The 21,902-nt window shown below is 42.5% G+C and overlaps 1 protein-coding gene across 3 annotated transcripts in view; it reads right to left on the reverse strand.

The window, feature by feature from the left end:
* The window catches only part of SLC2A9 (solute carrier family 2 member 9), a 326,349-nt gene that overhangs the window by 264,391 nt on the left and 40,056 nt on the right, over positions 1-21,902 (reverse strand). For all 3 annotated transcript variants that reach the window (XM_075194663.1, XM_075194664.1, XM_075194662.1), the window contains exons 2-3: positions 17,764-17,851; positions 1,857-1,916 (exon numbers count right to left, since the gene is read on the reverse strand). In XM_075194663.1, coding sequence (XP_075050764.1) covers positions 1,857-1,916; positions 17,764-17,793 — 90 coding nt within the window. In that variant the 5' untranslated portion in view covers positions 17,794-17,851. The remainder of the gene's footprint in view (positions 1-1,856; positions 1,917-17,763; positions 17,852-21,902) is intronic.

The following is a 21,902-nucleotide window of genomic DNA, read 5'->3' on the forward strand; positions in this document are numbered from 1 at the left end:
TTTCTGACCAGGAAATTGCATGAAAGCAATGATGGCCTTAATCCGCATATCATGACAGTAGCTAGTCTGCTTTTACAGCCTGTACTGTCATTGCTGAACTTAAAGAACAAATCACGACCTAGAATCTAGACTATGGGCCATATTCAATTGTTGGCGTTACTGCCTAAAGTAACGCGGCGTGCACCCTATTACCATCATTATGGTATTAGTGCGCATAAATACCGTTACTACGTAACATTTCACGCTGGATTTCAGCTCGCGGCTCAGGGAGCTGCGAGCTGAAATCCGGCTTAATATTACCGTAATAACGGTAATACTTTTTCCGCGGCGGAAAACGTCAACAATTGAATATGCCCCTATATGTTTTAGTTATGAAAAGCATTGAAATGTTCAGATCTATTTAATGATACAAAGGTTGATATATTATTAGATAGTCATTGTGAAAAAGACAAAAGGTAATCAAGTTTAAACTTTCATCAATTCTAATTGACTTAATCCAGAGGCAAAGCAAAACCTCTAATGTGACAGTTGCCAATTTAGCGGCACAGAGTAAAATTTCTTTGTTTCCCCAAAAATGGCATTTCCCTGGATCACTCACCCCTATACTGTCTTCTACTAATTATAGCTGCAGATACCATTGCTTTAAAAAAAAAACATTTTCTAAAAGTATTTATTTTTTAACTTTAGTGTTTTTTATTTTATCGATTTCCCCCCAAAAAATAAGAGGTGCAGAAGGCAGAAAAGGGGGGTTAAAAGTAATATTTAAGTTCAAGTAATTCATTTTCCATCACCAACTCATTCTGTAAAGAATTCTACAGTTTAGTCACGCTTAGGTCTCTTACCCGCAGCGCTTCACATAAGGGGTTAGAAGAACATACCACAAAATGGCAAAAGTACAAAAGTGATAAATATAAATGCAAAAAACACATTTTACATAACATTAAACCCCCAAAATTTACTTGAGTGCTCCATTTACTTAAGTTAACTGTAAGGGAACACATTTGGGTCCTCCATTGATCCCCTGACCGCAAGTGCAAGCAATCGTTACTACCACATGTCAAATGCAATTGTGAGTTTCCAGCCTACTGGCTGAAACTATTTTTCTTCCATTCACAATTGATAACCGCTTGTCATCTCTATGGTCTTTGGCACCTAAAACCTGTTACACAAATCTTTGTATTGACCTTGAATATATTTGTATACAAATATATTCAAGGTCAATGTCAATGTCAGATGCCTTTCTAGTGCATCTTATATGTGTTTTGGAACAAGTTCTCCAGTCTGATTCATGGCTGATGATTAGATGAGTTTCTCCAAAGTTTGAGATTTTCATAATATCAGAGAATCAAAGTTGGCAAATTATTTTGCACCTGTTACCCTGAAAATAATTTATATTTAAATATTGAGAACCATTCTAATTGGGTCAAATAATTAGCTCATCTCTGCGACTGAGTAAATATAAAGTATTTAACAATATAAATAACTAGAAGTAATAGGGGAACGCTTTTTCAATTCACTGCTGTGTATTAATACATGATCTTCAGAATTCTGAGCAGTTCATGTGGAAAGTTCAAAAATGCCCATGTGTCACCTGCATTGAACACATATCTCCTTTTCCATATATACACGTGCAGGAAACTCGTAGCAGTGCTCCAATATAGCCTTAGGTTAAAGTCTGTTTAATAGGATTAATTAAAAAATAACGACAGCTTATTTTACCAATCTGTATCTTTCATCCATTGATGGTAATATTTGTGATTCTTAGGCTTCATTCACATAATAGTGTTCTGTTTATAATGCTCTAACTTTTTTTTTTTTTTTTAATAATACCATAAAGTATTTACATAATCATTTACCTTTTTAGATTTTCCATCTTTCAGGTTTATGGCAATGTCCATTTTATTATTTTCTTTTTCCTATTCAAAAATACAGCATTAGTGAGTTATTTTGTGGGCAAAAAACCAAACATGCCTTGCCTATATATATACTACATATATAATATTTCTGTAATGTGCAGCTTGCCTAAGTGATATCTCCATGCTGATTGTAACTTCTTGCATTCAGAAAGAGTTCAGTTACCAGAACTCAGTGATCAGATATGCCAATCCCTACACTGGCTCCATGTGCTCTTTAGAATCCAATTCAAACTCCTCACCACTGATAACCGCATCAAACTCCAGCCTTCAAGACTTCTCCCATGCTGCCCCATACGTATGGAACACACTCCCAAGCCCAATCAGACTCTCACAAGCCTCCGTTGCTTCTAACACACCTTAAAAACTCATCTGCTTTTCAAAACATAGCAGTCTTCCTCCTAACTCAACACCTCACCTTCCTTACTTGTCTGTCTATGTGTCCTCATCTCCACTTCCTGCATTTTATCTTCATCAATAATAATGTTAACATACCAGTTATTCCACTCTTACATATATCTTGAAATTTATATATATATTTTATTTTTTTAAAATAGGCAGAGTGCCAACACAATTTCTTTTCATATAGTGTAAATTGTTGATTTTTGCATGTATGCATTTAGACTTCATTGAGTGGAGACTGCACATATAGGGTAGCATTCTCGGTTTAGTCTGCAAAGTCTTTTTGGACAGGCAAAGTGATTCGATTCTTACACGTCATGTGAGGTGGATTTTGCTCCACCTTGGTGCATTTTATATGGGTAAGAACTGCAGCTGGTCTAACATATCAGACAAAGATAAGTGGAGATTAAAATGTACAAATGTGGCAAATGAACAGTCTTCATGTCCCCGTAATATGTCTTAATTAAAGCATACATTAAGCCCCAACAGCAGTACTTTAGGAGAAATCTGGAAACGCTGTAATTAATGAAGGGGATGGATCAGAAGCGATAGTAGACTATGAATAGACATTTTTACTTTTACTGAGATGCATATTCCTATCATGGACTGCAATTCTACAAATTGTTGGACACAGCATTTGCATGAATACACTTTAAATTGTAGAATGTTTATATGAACTAGATGTGTAAGCTGCAGGTGTATTTGCAAAAAAATTGGATTTTTTTTTTTGTTTTTATATGTTTGTGATTGCATCTTAGGTATTCTGTACATTACAGCATAATATGGAAGTGTTTGTGTAAGAAATCCCCATGAAATCCTGATGTTTCCCCTAAGGTGTTCTGTTTTCTACCCCCTGCAAGCATCAATGCCAATACAAACAATTGGGGTTACACCGTAATTAGTAATAAATTAATACATCCCTGAATTTCGTTCCTTTTCTCAATTATCGAGACTAAAAAGACTAGGGTTGGAAACATAAGAAGGCACTCCACGGATTTGGGAGTTAGATATTACAGTCTATGAGGCAGGGGCAGATTGGGAACTTAAAGTGGCCCTGGAAAAAATTATTGAAGTGGCCTCATGTGGGCGGGACCAAATCAACTGTAGGTGGGGCCAACACAAAAGTAGGCGGGATTTATAACTACTGGAATTTGGTTGTAGTAACATTTAGGAAACCCTACATGTGATGACTTAATACACAGTGGGTCACCTGTACTGTAAAGCAATGCAGAGCAAAAGCTGCCAGTTCTGTGTCATAAAATTACATGAATCCTTTAATATCTTTTACATTATCTGTGACTGGTTTATGCCTCTGTGCTCAAACTTGTTTAGTTGCCTACTAACACATCCTTCCAAAAGTCCCTTCATAGAAACATATCTGACTTTGTTTAATAAGTGTAACTATTATAAAACATGTTGGCACAATCGCATTTGATCAGTCTGCCAGAGCAGCATATGAGGACCTCAAGCACAGTTGCATCTTTCCCTGACGTCATGAAATAATATATATATATATATATATATATATATATATATATATATATATATATATATACATAAATATGTCTACTGTGTGTTTCAAAAATGCAGTAAAAATAATCCTTATAATAAATGGCTGTCCAGGTGCGAGCATCACAAAGGTGAAAAAGCATATGCAAGAAATCGTTTGTTTTGTAACGATTGTGTATGAGCCCTAAATGTGCTCTGTGATTAGGGGTGTTTGAATCAACAGTGTAGGGAGGGTTGCCAGACAGTGACATAAGTGAAAGGGAGAGTTATTCCAAGGGTTTGCTGGTGATATACTAAATACAAAGGAGGAAGGACTAATGATATTGTCAGTGCAATGGGGGCTGGTCATATGTACAACAAAGTGATCTGAGAATGGTAGAAGGCAGGCAATGGAATCAATGCAAGAACCACTAAAGTATCACCAGAGCTGGAATAAGGCTCTGGGGGGCCCGGGGCACTTAAGACAGGGAGGTTATAATTTTAGATACATTTTAGACAAATACACAATACACAAGCAATGGCAGACTGCTCTCTCCGCTGGTGTCTTTAGCTCAGTTGCTGCTTGTCTGGATCCTGGAATGCTGGAGTCCCTATTTGGAAAAAATAATGGGTACATGAAATTTAGAAAATGCCAACCAGCCCCAGCATTGAATCAAAAGCGCCCACATTTAATAATTAGGCCTCCTTTCAGCTCAAACGTTAAAATAATATTACTCACATTTAATAAATAGACCTATTTTCCTCCAACCAACCCCAGCAAAAAATTAATAGCATTTACGTTTAATATTACCATTTCCCATCACCGGCATTAAATAATTCATATTCACATTTAGTAAATAACCCTCCTCCCCAAACTCAGCCCCACATTAAAATAATAGCCTTCCTCCCTCTCAAGTACTATTAAGACAGTCCCCCTCCCTTCCCCCATATCACACATTAGATTAAGAACGCTCCATTCCCTCACACATTATAGCAACATACCCCCCTCCTCACACATTATAGCAGCCCCTCCTCCATTCCCTCACACATTATAGCAGCCCCCACTCCTGTCCTTCTCACATTATAGCAGCCCTCCCTTTCCCTCACACATTATAGCAGCCCCCCTCCCTATAGTTTTGTATGTGCAGCCTCCACTCCCTATAGTTTTGCATATGCTGCCCCCTGCAGTATCTAGACTAAGCTGCTACAATCTTATATTGTCCCTGATAAAGTTATCTTAAAATGATCTTAAAGTGGAGACAGGAGAAAATTTCTATAGCTTGACATCTCAATATCATTACAACATTCAAAATTCCAGCAAAAATATATATTAAAAAATTAGCCATGGTACCATATAGGTAAACCCAGCCTCATTTTTGACCATAAAACATTTTGGATGAATTTGAATGAATTTGATTGCTGGGTTATTTAATATATGGAGTATGATGCTTCATTTTAGCAAAGGTCTGTGATCGACAGACATTAAATTGATTATTTAATAAAATGGTGCTATGTGCACAACTGAGCTGTAACCTATTGCAGCAAATTCACTGGAGCCCAGTCAGTGGCCAGTGGGTCACCTTCAGCACATCTGTGCTCACCCTGTGGCCTGAGACATGAAGACAAGTGCTTCAGCACAAAAGTGGATTATTTTACCTCCTTCTCCTATGTGACTGGAGGTGGGAAAGGGAAGAGGCAGTAGTAGTTCTGCTTGAGTGGTTTTAATTATCCCTCATCATATGGGCAGATGCTTGATGTGGGTCTGTAGTATCTAAGTGACCATATAACCCTCACATCATGTCAAGTGACATGAGACACTAAGTGCCGCTGGGGCCATGCCAAAATACTCAAGATGCTTGACTGAGAGTGAGAGGCAGGAGGAGGTGGCAGAAGTGTAATATGGATAATATAACTGCTGGCTTATTACTCTGCATTGCTGGCACTTTATTGTGCATTGTTCTACCTGAGAATATTTGTCATTACTAACAGTACAGGCATTTTACTTATCTGTAAAGTCTTCTACTGATGGTGTTTAATTAGGCATTACTCCTAGTGGTGGTGTATTAAAGGCCATTAATTAAAGCTATTTGTGGCATAATATTAGGTACTACTCCTGCCTTATAAATTACTGGGCAATACAGCTACTGTTAGCATACTGCAAATTCCTGATACTGTCTGGATCACACTCACTTACCTTTGGGTGCGGTGATCAGCGTCGCATCTCGCTCCTCATATCAGACAGGAAGTAAAGTGAACACTTCCTGTCTGAGCGCTCAGATAGCAACAGGCAGACTCACGATTTCCAAAGGCCACCAATTCTTTTGATCCCCCCCATCCAATACACATACATCAGACTTTCTGTCTTCAACCTTTAAACTTTAGTAGCTAAACTTATCAATGGATTCATTTCATATACCATATATACACTGCAGTTATGATGACTTTAGGCCTCATCCCCCACAATTATGTGATGGGTTAACCCTTACAAATAACAAAGTTCTCTCTGTTCACGACATAATATAAGAAGTATATCCAAGTATATCCAACCTCATATATCAGTCTTGTTGTAATATAAGAAATCTATCCAGAAACGGATTGGAATAATTACCATAAGCTGAATTCATATGTAGTCTAATGATAGGAATGATATCATAAATAAAAGAAAGTATGACACAAGCACAATTAGGATTCAAAGTGTTTATTAAGACAATATAGTACATTCATTGATACAACATTTCTTAGATAAAGGATATTGGTGTGCCTAGACTGAAGAATACGACCCTACCAGGGGCAGAGCTGGATTAAGGCTTTGGGGGGCCCGGGGCACTTAAGACAGGGGGGCCCCTAAGATCTAAAATTAATGCAGTGGTTCCCAAACTTTTGCAGTTTGCGGCACCCTTATAGAGTCTCCATAATTTTTTCCAGGCACCCCTCTAAAATAATTACCGAGCAGTCCCGTTTTTTATAATTAGTTGGGTCAAAATAACGTAATAAATATTTAGGTCAGGACGGACATACTTAGTAAGTTGTTGGCAAAAATAATACACATAAATCCAAGGGAAAATAATATTTTTATATATTTTTTTCTATTATATTTCTGTCAAAGAATAATTTACAGCTAACTCACTCTGTGCCCCTGCATCATCTCCACACACTCTGTGCCCCTGCATCATCTCCACACACTCTGTGCCCCTGCATCATCTCCACACACTCTGTGCCCCTGCATCATCTTCACACACACTGTGCCCCTGCATCATCTTCACACACACTGTGCCCCTGCATCATCTTCACACACACTGTGCCCCTGCATCATCTCCACACACTCTGTGCCCCTGCATCATCTCCACACACTCTGTGCCCCTGCATCATCTCCACACACTCTGTGCCCCTGCATCATCTTCACACACACTGTGCCCCTGCATCATCTTCACACACACTGTGCCCCTGCATCATCTCCACACATACTGTGCCCCTGCATCATCTCCACACACTCTGTGCCCCTGCATCATCTTCACACACACTGTGCCCCTGCATCATCTCCACACATACTGTGCCCCTGCATCATCTTCACACACACTGTGCCCCTGCATCATCTCCACACACTGTGCCCCTGCATCATCTTCACACACACTGTGCCCCTGCATCATCTCCACATACACTGTGCCCCTGCATCATCTCCACACACTGTGCCCCTGCATCATCTTCACACACACTGTGCCCCTGCATCATCTCCACACATACTGTGCCCCTGCATCATCTCCACACACACTGTGCCCCTGCATCATCTCCACACACACTGTGCCCCTGCATCATCTCCACACACTCTGTGCCCCTGCATCATCTTCACACACACTGTGCCCCTGCATCATCTCCACACACTCTGTGCCCCTGCATCATCTCCACACACTCTGTGCCCCTGCATCATCTCCACACACTCTGTGCCCCTGCATCATCTCCACACACTCTGTGCCCCTGCATCATCTCCACACACTCTGTGCCCCTGCATCATCTCCACACACTCTGTGCCCCTGCATCATCTCCACACACTCTGTGCCCCTGCATCATCTCCACACACTCTGTGCCCCTGCATCATCTCCACACACTCTGTGCCCCTGCATCATCTCCACACACTCTGTGCCCCTGCATCATCTTCACACACACTGTGCCCCTGCATCATCTCCACACACTCTGTGCCCCTGCATCATCTTCACACACACTGTGCCCCTGCATCATCTCCACACACTCTGTGCCCCTGCATCATCTCCACACACTCTGTGCCCCTGCATCATCTCCACACACTCTGTGCCCCTGCATCATCTCCACACACTCTGTGCCCCTGCATCATCTCCACACACTCTGTGCCCCTGCATCATCTTCACACACACTGTGCCCCTGCATCATCTCCACACACTCTGTGCCCCTGCATCATCTTCACACACACTGTGCCCCTGCATCATCTCCACACACTCTGTGCCCCTGCATCATCTCCACACACTCTGTGCCCCTGCATCATCTCCACACACTCTGTGCCCCTGCATCATCTCCACACACTCTGTGCCCCTGCATCATCTTCACACACACTGTGCCCCTGCATCATCTCCACACATACTGTGCCCCTGCATCATCTTCACACACACTGTGCCCCTGCATCATCTCCACACACTGTGCCCCTGCATCATCTTCACACACACTGTGCCCCTGCATCATCTCCACATACACTGTGCCCCTGCATCATCTCCACACACTGTGCCCCTGCATCATCTTCACACACACTGTGCCCCTGCATCATCTCCACACATACTGTGCCCCTGCATCATCTCCACACACACTGTGCCCCTGCATCATCTCCACACACACTGTGCCCCTGCATCATCTCCACACACTCTGTGCCCCTGCATCATCTTCACACACACTGTGCCCCTGCATCATCTCCACACACTCTGTGCCCCTGCATCATCTCCACACACTCTGTGCCCCTGCATCATCTCCACACACTCTGTGCCCCTGCATCATCTCCACACACTCTGTGCCCCTGCATCATCTCCACACACTCTGTGCCCCTGCATCATCTCCACACACTCTGTGCCCCTGCATCATCTCCACACACTCTGTGCCCCTGCATCATCTCCACACACTCTGTGCCCCTGCATCATCTCCACACACTCTGTGCCCCTGCATCATCTCCACACACTCTGTGCCCCTGCATCATCTTCACACACACTGTGCCCCTGCATCATCTCCACACACTCTGTGCCCCTGCATCATCTTCACACACACTGTGCCCCTGCATCATCTCCACACATACTGTGCCCCTGCATCATCTCCACACACTCTGTGCCCCTGCATCATCTCCACACACTCTGTGCCCCTGCATCATCTCCACACACTCTGTGCCCCTGCATCATCTCCACACACTCTGTGCCCCTGCATCATCTCCACACACTCTGTGCCCGTGCTTCATCTCCACACACTCTGTGCCCCTCTGCATCCACACACTCTGTGCCCCTCTGTATAAAACGCATGTAAAATAACGACATTGGGTATAAGGCTATAAGCCGGCGGTTCCCAAACTGTGCGCCGCGGCTCCCAGGGGTGCCGCGGCGCTGTCTCAGGGGTGCCGCGGACCAGCTATAAAAAAACAAACAGAAACACTTACCAATCCGCGCGGCGCCGGGACCCAGCATCCTCCTCTCTCACGCAGCTGTCATATCAGTGACAGCCGCTGCGTGAGAGAGGAGGATGCTGGGTCCCGGCGCCGCGTTGATTGGTAAGTGTTTCTGTTGTTTTTTTTTATGGCTGGCGTGCGGCAGAGGGGGCAAAGTGAGAGGGGGCAGAGGAGAGGGACAGAGGAGGCAAAGTGACAGCGTGACAGGAGAGGGACAGAGGAGGCAAAGTGACAGCGTGACAGGAGAGGGACAGAGGAGGCAAAGTGACAGCGTGACAGGAGAGGGACAGAGGAGGCAAAGTGACAGCGTGACAGGAGAGGGACAGAGGAGAGTGACAGGAGAGGGACAGAGGAGGCAAAGTGACAGCGTGACAGGAGAGGGACAGATGAGGCAAAGTGACAGCGTGACAGGAGAGGGACAGAGGAGGCAAAGTGACAGCGTGACAGGAGGGGGACAGAGGAGAGGGACAGCGTGACAGGAGGGGGACAGAGGAGAGTGACAGCGTGACAGGAGGGGGACAGCGTTACAGGAGAGGGACAGAGGAGAGGGACAGCGTGACAGGAGGGGGACAGAGGAGAGGGACAGCGTGACAGAGGGCAGAGGAGGGGGACAGCGTGACAGGAGGGGGACAGCGTGGCAGAGGAGCTGGGACAGCGTGAGAGAGGGCAGAGGAGGGGGACAGCGAGAGAGAGGGCAGAGGAGGGGGACAGCGAGAGAGAGGGCAGAGGAGGGGGACAGCGTGAGAGGGCAGAGGAGGGGGACAGCGTGAGAGGGCAGAGGACAGGGACAGAGGGCAGAGGAGCTGGGACAGCGTGACAGAGGGCAGAGAAGGGGGACAGCGTGACAGAGGGGGCAGTGTGAGAGAGGGCAGAGTGTCTGGATGCAGTGGGGGCAGAGTGTCTGGATGCAGAGGGGGCATTTTTGCATACAACTAAATAAGCATTTCTGTCCTGACCTAAATACTTATTACAATTTTTTGACCCAACTACTTCTAAAACAGGACTGCTCGGTAATTATTTTGGAGGGGTGCCTTAAAAAAAATTATGGAGACTCTAAGGGTGCCGCGAACTGCAAAAGTTTGGGAACCACTGCTAGAAGCATTGACACATCTACATCATCTACAGCCCACAGTATGACACTTACAGCTCTCCCAGAGGGGCTCGCCTAAGTTGTCTGCATAAGAGAAATCATTACTTACACAAACTAAAATACTGTACATTAAAGCAATCATCAAAAGCCCACATTAAAAATACCATTGATAACGTACACTAAAACTAAAAATTAATACCGCACGCTAAAACTAGCACTGATACCGCCCGCTAAAACTAGCACTGACACCGCACGCTAAAACTAGCACTGATACCGCACGCTAAAACTAGCACTGATACCGCACGCTAAAAATACAATTTATAATGCACATTAAAAATAGCAATGATACCGCAAATTAAAAAAAGCAATGATACCGCAAATTAAAAATCCCATTGACAATGCACATTAAAACTAGCAATGATACCGCACATTTAAACATAAAAGATAAACATTGATAACGTAACACCAATTTTGACTATATATGTGTGTGTGTAGCTATGTATATCTGTGCATATTTATGTGTCTATATATATATATATATATATATATATATATATATTTATATATATATTGTAATAATCATGCAGGACCCTCTATTTTATTAATCATTATTAAACGCATTATCGAAGCCTGCCACTTATATTAAAGCTTTATTTAGACTACATAAATGTGTATATAAATAAATATAAATATAAATTATACATAATGTATTACAATTGTATTCGAACTTTAATATAACTAGACGGCTTCAGTAATTACTTTACTAATGATTAATAAAATATAATCTGCTCTACCAGCCTAATATTAATGTTTAATGTATATTCATTAAAACACTACTGATAAAATAAATAATCATATTTAAGAAGACCCCTCATAGCATGATTATTGCTTGATTAAATATGTAAAATGTAGCCAGAAGATAGATTTTGTATATATATATATAATGTACTCATACTATTATAGGTGGCAACATTTTACATATTTAATCAAGAAATACCCATGTTATTAAGGGTTTTGTATATATATTTAGTTTTAGACTAGTATAATTTTTTTTCACTCACCTACTGTCTCTGGAGTCTTCATGTCGAGGAGGAGCTGCTGCATCTGCACATGCGCAGCAGCTCCATTTCGGCCATTTTAGATATTACAGCAGCCGCGGTGCTGCTAAGATAGAGTAGGCGCACATCGCGCAATTGTCAGCTGTCAGATGGCCGCGGTTGCTGTCAGTTGCTGTCAGACAGCAACTGACAGCTAATTATCGACAGGAGAGGTAATGTGGGCGGCAAGGGGGGGGGGCGCCAGCCGCGGAGAGAGGGGGGCCTGGTGCGATTGCTGTCAGTATATTACTGACAGCAGATGAAGTCATACGGGCGGCGGGGGGCCCTCAGAGAGAGGGGGGCCCGGAGCACGTGCCCCCTGTGCCCCCCCCCCTTAATCCGGCTATGACCAGGGGGGTTGATAAGAGTAATTCTAATAGCTCTTTCTGAATCACTCTTCATCTTTGTTTTTAATATTTCACTGTCATGGAATAGGATGTATGTGGGAAAAACCCCACAAGACCTTTCGCTTTGGTGATGCTCTGAGCCATCACAATTTGGCCCATGTCAAAATCCACGCAGATCAAACAGAGCACCTGGAGAGACCTCTTTCTCTAAGGACCAGGTGGGAGTGTCACTTGTCAATCAAGCTAGGGGGAAGGAGGGCTGTAAAGTATTTACACTTGGATTATGCACTTGTGCAGTGCGACCAATGCCAGATAGTGTCCAGTGTCTAGACAGAAGGACTGTGTCTAGTAAGCATTAGTTGGCCTGTGTCACCCTGATGGAAGTGTATGCTGTTTATTGTTATATAATAATAATAAAAGCACTGTTTATACAGCAAGAGTTGTTCATGTGTGCAGCACCGGAGGGGTACCCTTGTCACACTCTGCTGATTCCATGGCTGAAGAGTTCCGAACTTCCACTGGTTTTAATGTACACTCAAGAATTGTTCGGTGGGAGCTTAATGAAATAGGTTTCCATGGCCGAGCAGCTGCATACAAGTCTCACTTCACAAAGATCATTGCTAAGCGTTGGATGGAGTGGCGTTAAGCACACTGACACTGGACTGTGGAGCAGTGGAAACATGTTCTGTGGAGGGAGGAATCACGCTTCTCAGTTTGGTAGTCAGATGGGCGAGTCTGGGTTTGGTCGGATGCCAGGAGAAAGTTACCTGCATGACTGCATTATGCCAACTGTGATGTGACGTTTGATGGAGGAGGGATAATGGTATGGGGCTGTTTTTCAGGGTTAGGACTAGGCCCCTTATCTCCAGTAAAGGGCAATCTTAATGCTTCAGCATACCAAGCCATTTTGGGCAATGCTGGGATTCCAAGTTTGTGGTAACAGTTTGGGGAAGGCCCTTTTCTATTCCAACATGACTGTGCCACAGTGCACAAAGCAAGGACTACAAAGACATGGTTTGAGGAGATCGGTGTAGAAGAACTTGACTGGCCCTCACAGGGCCCTGACCTCAACCCCATTGAACACCCTTGGGATGAAATGGAATGGTGTTGAAATTATTATATACCAGCAGTATATATTTCTGAATTTGCACTACAAGTGTTTGGGGTGTCAAATATTCCCCTCTTTGAACAAAGCTATTTTCTGGTGCTGAAATAATTATATACAAGCAGTACATATTTCTGATTTTGCACTACAAGTGTTTTGGGTCTCATTAAAATGGATTCACAGCAATCCACATATGAGCGGGAGCAGCAAGCAGCTGCTGGCACCAGTCCTGATGGTAGTTTTCCCTGTACGTCATCTGGTAAAGCCTATGTAAAAGTACATAGTCTTTTTAAGTCAGGGAAAAAAACACACAAAAAAACCTTTTACCGTGTTGAAGAGAAAAAGAGCTGTAACTAATAAAAAGTTAACTGCCGAGAAAAAAAAAATTGCCAAAATGCCATTCTATACACGCAGTGGCAAAGAAAGAATGAGGCCTTCGCCTTTCTCTATTAGTGCGAGATCTAAAAAGGTTACTGAGTCTTCTTCTTGTAAGGTCACTTGTGACCAAGCAAGACCAAGTAATCGGAGTCCAAAAGTGGTGCACAACTACTGTTACGTGTGAAAGCCGAGCTGCAAGAAAACAGTAAGGCATTAGAGAAAAATGTATGCTCAGATTTAGAAATGACACCAATCCTTGAGGAGAGTCCATCCACAAGTGGTATGTGTAATCGTGACTATTCTGATAGTGTACCCATAAAGAAGGGCCCTTTCAGCATTTCTGATGATGTGTCCCTGAACAGCCCGAGTGTAGCCGGTGATACACCAAGTGAGGATGACAGTTTGGAATTAGAAGAGGATGAGGGGGAGATTTGTGTAGTCGATGAGGGCGCTAATGAGAATGAGGTTATTTGTGTAAGTCCTGCACCAGTGCCAGCAGTGTGGCACCAGTGGCAGCAGTTCTGGCACGTGAGGTTCTGGCACCAAATTGCACTTTCCAAACAGAAGCAGGGATGACACAGGGGGCAGACCACAACAGTTTGACATCTGGGCTGGATTGAAAGATTTTACCAAAAAATGTGTGACCTTGGCCCTAACTCCAACCAATCATACTATTAACATGCAAAGGATGGTGGAGGATTATTTTCAAGAGTTAATTGAAATGGAAATGTCAGATAGTCCCTTTCCATACTGGGGCATTTCTATTTAACGTACAGTCTTTGAAGGCTTCTGTTTTGTAAATTTCAATATAAGTGTAGGGTGTAAAATAAAGACAGACACCCAACTGCCTTTTTTGCTATGAATGTCAATAGCTCTTTTTAGAATGTTGCCTGCTACCCTGTATTGGTGTATGTAGCTGTAGAATTAAGGAGGGCCTAGCAGGGATTAAACAGTATTTTTCCTAATTTGCACTAATAAGGTTTGGGTGTAATATACAACCAAAGACGAGTGCTCCATTGCTAAGAATCAAAAATGAAGAGGAAGACAAGCAGGTTTGTCTGTAGAATTTGCAGGAAAATTCTTCTGCGTTATATAGGTAACACCCAAAGAGAAGAGCTAAATTTCTCCATTGCTAATTGTAATTGCTGAGATAGAAATTATAGGCCTGCCTGGCTTGGGCTAAATCTGCAGTTACATTTTATTGTACCATAGCTCACTCAGAAACAGGAGAGGTGGCAGGGTTCAGTGCTAATCTTCCTCAAACAATACTAATTCATCCTCGCTGAAATCCACTATCATAGAAGTCTGTGTACTTTGATGTAATTGCCGATAATGGCCTTCCTCATGGAATTAGTGGTTCATTTTATGGCAGAGCTGTCACGATTTTTGGCCATTTCTTTTAGAGCAGAGCAAATGTCAAAATGTGGTGCTGACTCATCTGCATCACCACTGGGTGTCTTGGGAAAGCTACGTTTTTTCCAAGAAGCAGTTGCCAGAGAAACTGAAGGAGTAGACGTCATTACAAGATGTTGATAGCTCTTGGATCCTGGCGAAGCGAATTAAGTCCTAGATCTACAATTACAATATAGTTAGCAGATTTACTTTATTTCATCCGTAAAATTTCTCTAGCTGCTTTTCAAAAAGTATAATTAAGGCAATCACTTGACTCAAGCTAACTGTGTCTGCACTCTTTTCACAGGTGACTACTTCGCTGGACTAAAGTACATTCCCCTCAAATGCTAGTCTTCTTGCAGCTGCTGCATTCTCCTACATGCTGTTGTAGAAGCCCGAAAATTACCCTAAATTTTTTGGAACACAAACAGCATCTCCTGCATTTCATTGTCATTTTTTAAAAGTTCTGTAACACCAAGTTCATTGTGTGAGCAAAACAAGAAATGGGATGAAATTCCCCCTCCCGCTGTAATGCTCTAACAATATTGGTGTCGTTATCAGAAGTCACATATCCTCAGGAGAGTCCAAGAGGGATTAGCCATGTTGCAATGAAATCCCTTAGTTTTTGTAACAGATTGTCAACTGTATGCCTCTTAGTGAAGCCGCTGAAAAATGTGAAGTTCTTGGGTACACGCTGCTGCTGTCCCTGCTGGTGAAGGTGAATCACCAACCCAGTGGGCTGTCACAGTCATATAATCTTTAGTTTGCCCAGTTCCGCTTGTCCACATACCTGTGGTTAAGTGTACAGTGGGTATAATGGCATTAAGTGGCCCAATAATTACATTTTTACGAACCTTCTGGTAGAGGTGATTAATAGCTTTTCTAGTAAAATGGTGTCGTGATGGAATTCGGTAATAGGGACAGAAGACCTCAAGTAACTGTCTAAAACCAGGTGCATTAATAGTAGACATTGGACGCAGATCTAATACTAGCATAGTCCTGATGGCGTCTGTGATCTGCTTTGTGACTTGGTGACAGCTTTCTTACTTTCTTCCTCTAGCAAAGGATTGTTTAACAGTTAATTGTTGTAAACTACTAGTAGTCTACATCTGGGTTGAAGATCCACCCAACAGCTTTCCATGAACTCGCTTCAAATGCCATAACATGGGTGAGAATGATCGGGCAGCGCACCCGACACCCGGCAGACTTACCTATCTCCGGCGCTCCGCTTCGTCCTGGGCGCAGACCCGCCGGCTGTATTAAAACCTCTCTCTCTTTCTCATCGGGGGATGGCTGTGGAGCCCAGTTTAAAAGGCACCTCCTCACTACCTACGGTGCCTGTTCTTTGAGTAACTCTCTGGTGATAGAAGTGGCTTCCCTGCGTGTCCTGTCTATACTCTAGCTGATGCTCCACCTGCTGCATCTACCATACTCTTGTCAGCAGAGCTGATGCTCCACCTGCTGCATCTACCGTTCTCTAGTCTGCAGAGCTGACGCTCCACCTGCTGCATTTACAATACTCTTGTCTGCAGAGCTGATGCTCCACCTCCTGCATCTACCATACTGTTGTCTGCAGAGCTGACGCTCTACCTGCTACGTTTACTAAATCATTGTCTGCAGAGCTGACGCTTCACTAGCTGTATTATTATACCGTTGTCTGCAGAGCTCACCATCCACCTGCTGTATTCATATACTGTTGTCAGCTGAGCTGACCCTCTACAGTTGTTCTAGGCTGATTCTCTCCACACCTGGTCTGTGTGGTAACTGGCTAGACTACAAAGCTGACGCTCCATCCACTGCACCTGTATTCTGTTACTGCAGAGCTCACGCTCCATCTCCTGTCAGGATTTGTGTTAAAATAATTCCACACTTAAGAGGTGGATTTTTGGTCTTATGCCCAGGCATGACAATGGCCTTTCTCTTATCACTGGCAAGAACTGCTGCAATCTTTGATTGAAAGTGTATGAAAATAATATTGTGATCTATAAGGTGGTCAAAATAGAATGGAAATGACTGGAAATTAGTGTTAGTGAGGTTAATAATAATGTAGGTACCAAATAATACCTAAATTATGTTATTTTAGCCCAAAAAATTGAATTTTGTAGAAAATACCAAAACAAAACCAAAACCAAAACACACAAGGGCAATTTTGGCAACACCAAAAAACAAAAACAAAACACGAAGGTAATCCAGATCCAAAACCAAAACCAAAACACGGGGGTCAGTGAGCATCTCTATTATATATAGAGATATAGATATATATCTAGATATAGATATATATCCACATGAGCACACAAAACTATTTACCTACCTGGTATTACTAATGGAAGGGTGGATATATAAAAATCAATCAATAAAATTTAGTCTAATATGCTGCTGCTTCCCAGCCAGCTAGAGGATTACTGCTAGAATGTGATAAATAAGCATCAAGGAGTGCACAAATTAGTGCAGTACTTTAATTAATAACAATGAAGTTAGAGAGATCATAACATTTAATTTATTTAACAGTTTCCAGGGTTAAGAACACACTGCAACTATTTTTTGCTCTCCTTTGGGCTTTTTATCCATATACATATCTTAAAAAAAGTTAATCAATGAATTTCTTCAGTAAACAAAACTATTTAGCCATTAATGAGATTATAGAAGACATTGTTTTTTGAAAATCAGTTCATTTATAATCACACACTAGTAGATTTATCCCTTTGGATTCCTGCAAAAAAAAAATTGTGTACACTTCATGTAAGCTTAAACAAGAACACATCAGCAATACATGCTTGTTTACCTACCAGTATTTAAATACCTGTATATACCTTTCAGTCATTACACATAAAAAAAAAATTGGAGAATTGTTTTTTAAAAATCACCATCCAGAGACATTATACTTACCAGTTGGTTGATTCCATTTTCTTGTTTCATTGTGCAATGTGTCCTGGCTGTTGTTTTCTGAGCGTTATAAAGATATCTATTAGTGGGCCTGAAAACACATAATAAATATCAATCATTAAACACATCTCCTTTTATTGGCTCCAACGTGACAGATTTTTTTTTTTTTTTATAACGATAAATCATTAACAGTGAATAATCGATATAAAACAACAACTCACTTTATAAGCAGTTACTACAGTTATGCAATACACTATACCAGCTACATCGCAAGGTGTTGTGGACCCAGAGATCTGTTGGTTATAAACAGTGATGGATAAAAGGGTAATTCTACTTATTGCTGATGTTACTATAATATACCCCATAACCTAAGCAGTAATTTGTCTACCATAACCTTCCACACCAAACTAAGCAGGACAGGGACTAAAAGGCAGCTTTGGCATACAAAGTTCATAGCCCACAGGGGCAGGCTGGCCCGGGGGACAACTGTCCGGTTCCATTGTGGGCTACCTTGGGCACAATGGGCAGGTGCGGGCAAGGGGGCCCGTCCGAGGCAGCGCTGGGATAAAAAAAAATCCTGCAATAAAAAATGAAAATGAAAATACTTACCTTGCGGTCACGTCAGCGGCGATCCGGCTCCCTGCATGGTCCCCTCTTTCGTGCTGTGCTCGCAGTGAATGTTAGCCACGATGTCACGCCCAACACTCACTGCAAGCACAGCACGGAGGAGCACAGAAGAGACTCATTGGCGCAGAAAAAAGAAGCGAAGGGGATCGGACTTAAGATAAGTTAAGGGGGCCCCTACATATATATATATATATATATATATATATATATATATATATGTAAAAAAAAGTGATTATAAATGTATAATTACTTTTTTTTAAAAAAATATATATATATTTTTTTACACACAAACACAAAATTTGCCAGCCCTCCCCTGATAGCCCACATTCGTATGTGTGCCCAAAGTAGAGATGGTCACTGACCCCCGTGTTTTGGTTTTGGATTCGGTTTTGGATCTGGATTACCGTCGTGTTTTGGTTTTGGTTTTGGTTTTGCAAAACCGCCATTGCGTGTTTTGGTTTTGGTTTTGGTTTTGTTTGGTTTTGTTTTGCTATTTTTTGGGAAAATCCATGTTTTTGGGCCTAAATTAACCCAATGTAGTGCTCCAACTGTTTTAGAGACAAGTAATCTAATTGTTGAGGTAATAAATCATCCAAAAAAACAGTTTAATTCTTCGTTGGTAGGCCTATTCTACACACAAAACAGATTGTCTTCCTCTCCATCTATGCATATTGGCAATGCAGCCATCGTCTTTGGATGTATATTACACCCTACACTTATAGTTAAATATGTAAAGAAATGGAAAAAGCCAGTTTGGTTTCTGTCTCTCAAGGCCCCCCTCCACTTGTATAAAATACCAAAAAATTCAGCCATTATAGACTGTACAATATTAATTGACATGGAGAAAGCCAGTTTGGTTTCTGTCTCTCTAGGCCCCCCTCCACTTGTATAAAATACTAAAAAATTCAGCCATTATAGACTGTACAATATTAATTGACATGGAGAAAGACAGTTTGGGGTCACTCTGTCTCTCTAGGCCCCCCTCCACTTGTATAAAATACCAAAAAATTCAGCCATTATAGACTGTACAATATTAATTGACATGGAGAAAGCCAGTTTGGTTTCTGTCTCTCTAGGCCCCCCTCCACTTGTATAAAATACTAAAAAATTCAGCCATTATAGACTGTACAATATTAATTGACATGGAGAAAGACAGTTTGGGGTCACTCTGTCTCTCTAGGCCCCCCTCCACTTGTATAAAATACCAAAAAATTCAGCCATTATAGACTGTACAATATTAATTGACATGGAGAAAGCCAGTTTGGTTTCTGTCTCTCTAGGCCCCCCTCCACTTGTATAAAATACTAAAAAATTCAGCCATTATAGACTGTACAATATTATGAAAAATGGACAAAGCCAGTTTAGGGTCACTCTGTCTATGACACCCTACCCTTAAGGATAAATTGCCCTAACAGCAGCCTTTCAAGATGGTATGTGATATGGAAATGCCACAAGTCCCTTTCCTCTTTGGGGGTAGATTGCACCCTACACTTACATAGAAAGTTTTAAAAAGATGTTATCGGCATCATCTTCAGCTTCATCCTCACCCTCATCAGTGTGTACGTCATCATCACAGACTATCAATTCATCGCCGCTTGAATCCGCCATTAGAGAACAGTCAGTGCTTGGATGTCTTGGATGGTGAAGGCCTTCCTCGTGGAAGATGTAGTTCATTTTTATAAACATCATTTTCTCCACATTTTTGGGAAGTAACCTTCTACGGCGATCACTGACTAAGTTCCCTGCTGTGCTGAACACTCGTTCAGAGTACACACTGGAGGGTGGGCAGCTTAGGTATTGCAAAGCAAGTTTGTACATGGGTTTCCAAATGGCCTGCTTTTCTTCCCAGTAAGGAAAGGGACTGTCTGACATTTCCATATCAACTACCTCTTGAAAGTAATCCTCCACCATCCTTTGCATGTTTATACTCATATTGGATGGAGTTATGGGCAAAGTGACACATTTTTTTGAAAAATCCTTCAAACCAGCCCAGATGTTAAATTGTTCTCGTCTGCCCCCTGTGTCTTCCCTGCTTCTTTTTTGGAAATTTAATTTTTTACGAGCAACAGCTTGAGAAAGTGAAGGAGGACACGTCGTCAAGCCGAGGCCCAGTTCAGCGGCCAACTTGCTGAGCAATAGCTCCTTGCAAAAGTTCACATCTCGCTCATTTACAAGTAAAGACTCAATGTAGCTTTTAAACCTTGGATCAAGCACAGTGGCCAAAACGTACTGATCCGAGTTCAAGATCTTAATAACTCGAGGATCATTGTGAAGCGAATTAAGTACTTGATCGACAAGGCCAACATACTTTGCTGAATTGCTTGCTTTCAGCTCCTCCTTCATTTTCTCAAGCTGCTTTTCCAATAGTCTAATTAAAGGAATGACTTGGCTCAAACTAGCAGAGTCTGCACTGACCTCACATGTCACAACTTCAAATGGTTTCAGCACCTTGCACAGCACTGAAAGGATTCCCCACTGTGCAAGAGTGAAATACATCCCCCCTCCTTTCCCAATGTCATGACTTGTGCAATATGCTTGGATGGCTTTGCGCTGTTCCTCCATCCTCTGAAGCATGTACAGGGTGGAATTCCACCGAGTTACCACCTCTTGCTTAAGTTGGTGGCAGGGCAAGTTAAACTGCTCTTGGAGCTGCTGTAATCTCCTACATGCTGTGGCTGAATGCCTGAAATGGCCTGAAATTTTACGGGCCACCGAAAGCATCTCCTGCACCTCACGGTTATTTCGTAGGAAGCTCTGCACCACCAAGTTGATGGTGTGAGCAAAACAGGGAATATGTTGGAAATCACCCAGCTGTAATGCTCGCACTATATTGTTGGCGTTATCTGAAATGACATACCCTGGGGAGAGTCCGAGTGGTATAAGCCATGCATCAATCACATCTCTCAGTTTGCGTAACAAATTGTCAGCCGTATGCCTGTTAGTGAAGCCGGTGATACAAAGAGTGGCCTGCCTGTGACAAATGTTACGTAGTGGTGTACATGCTGCTGCTGTTCCTGCTGGTGAAGGTGAATGACCAACCCAGTGGGCTGTCACAGTCATATAGTCTTTGGTTTGGCCACTTCCACTTGTCCACATATCTGTGGTTAAGTGAACAGTGGGCAGAATGGCATTTTTCAGCGCAATCTCTACATTTTTACACACTTTTTGGTATAGTTGTGGAATAGCTTTACGGGAGAAATGGTGTCGCGATGGAATTCTGTAACGCGGACACAAAACCTCAATTAACTGTGAAAAACCAGCTGCGTTTATTGTGGAGATTGGACGCAGATCTAACACTAACATTGCAGCCATGGCGTCTGTGATTCGCTTGGCGACTGGGTGACTGCTGTCATATTTGCTTCCCCTCGCAAATGATTGTTTCACAGTTAATTGCTGAAATGTAGGACTGCTCATTTTATTCACCTGCCTCTGGGATGACGATTCACCCCCAGCAGCAGCAACAGCAGCAGCAGGACTAACGCTTTCTTCAGAGGAATCAATAATAGTGCCGGAGT

This window comes from Mixophyes fleayi, chromosome 1, assembly GCF_038048845.1.
Source record: "Mixophyes fleayi isolate aMixFle1 chromosome 1, aMixFle1.hap1, whole genome shotgun sequence".
Taxonomy (NCBI): domain Eukaryota; kingdom Metazoa; phylum Chordata; class Amphibia; order Anura; family Limnodynastidae; genus Mixophyes; species Mixophyes fleayi.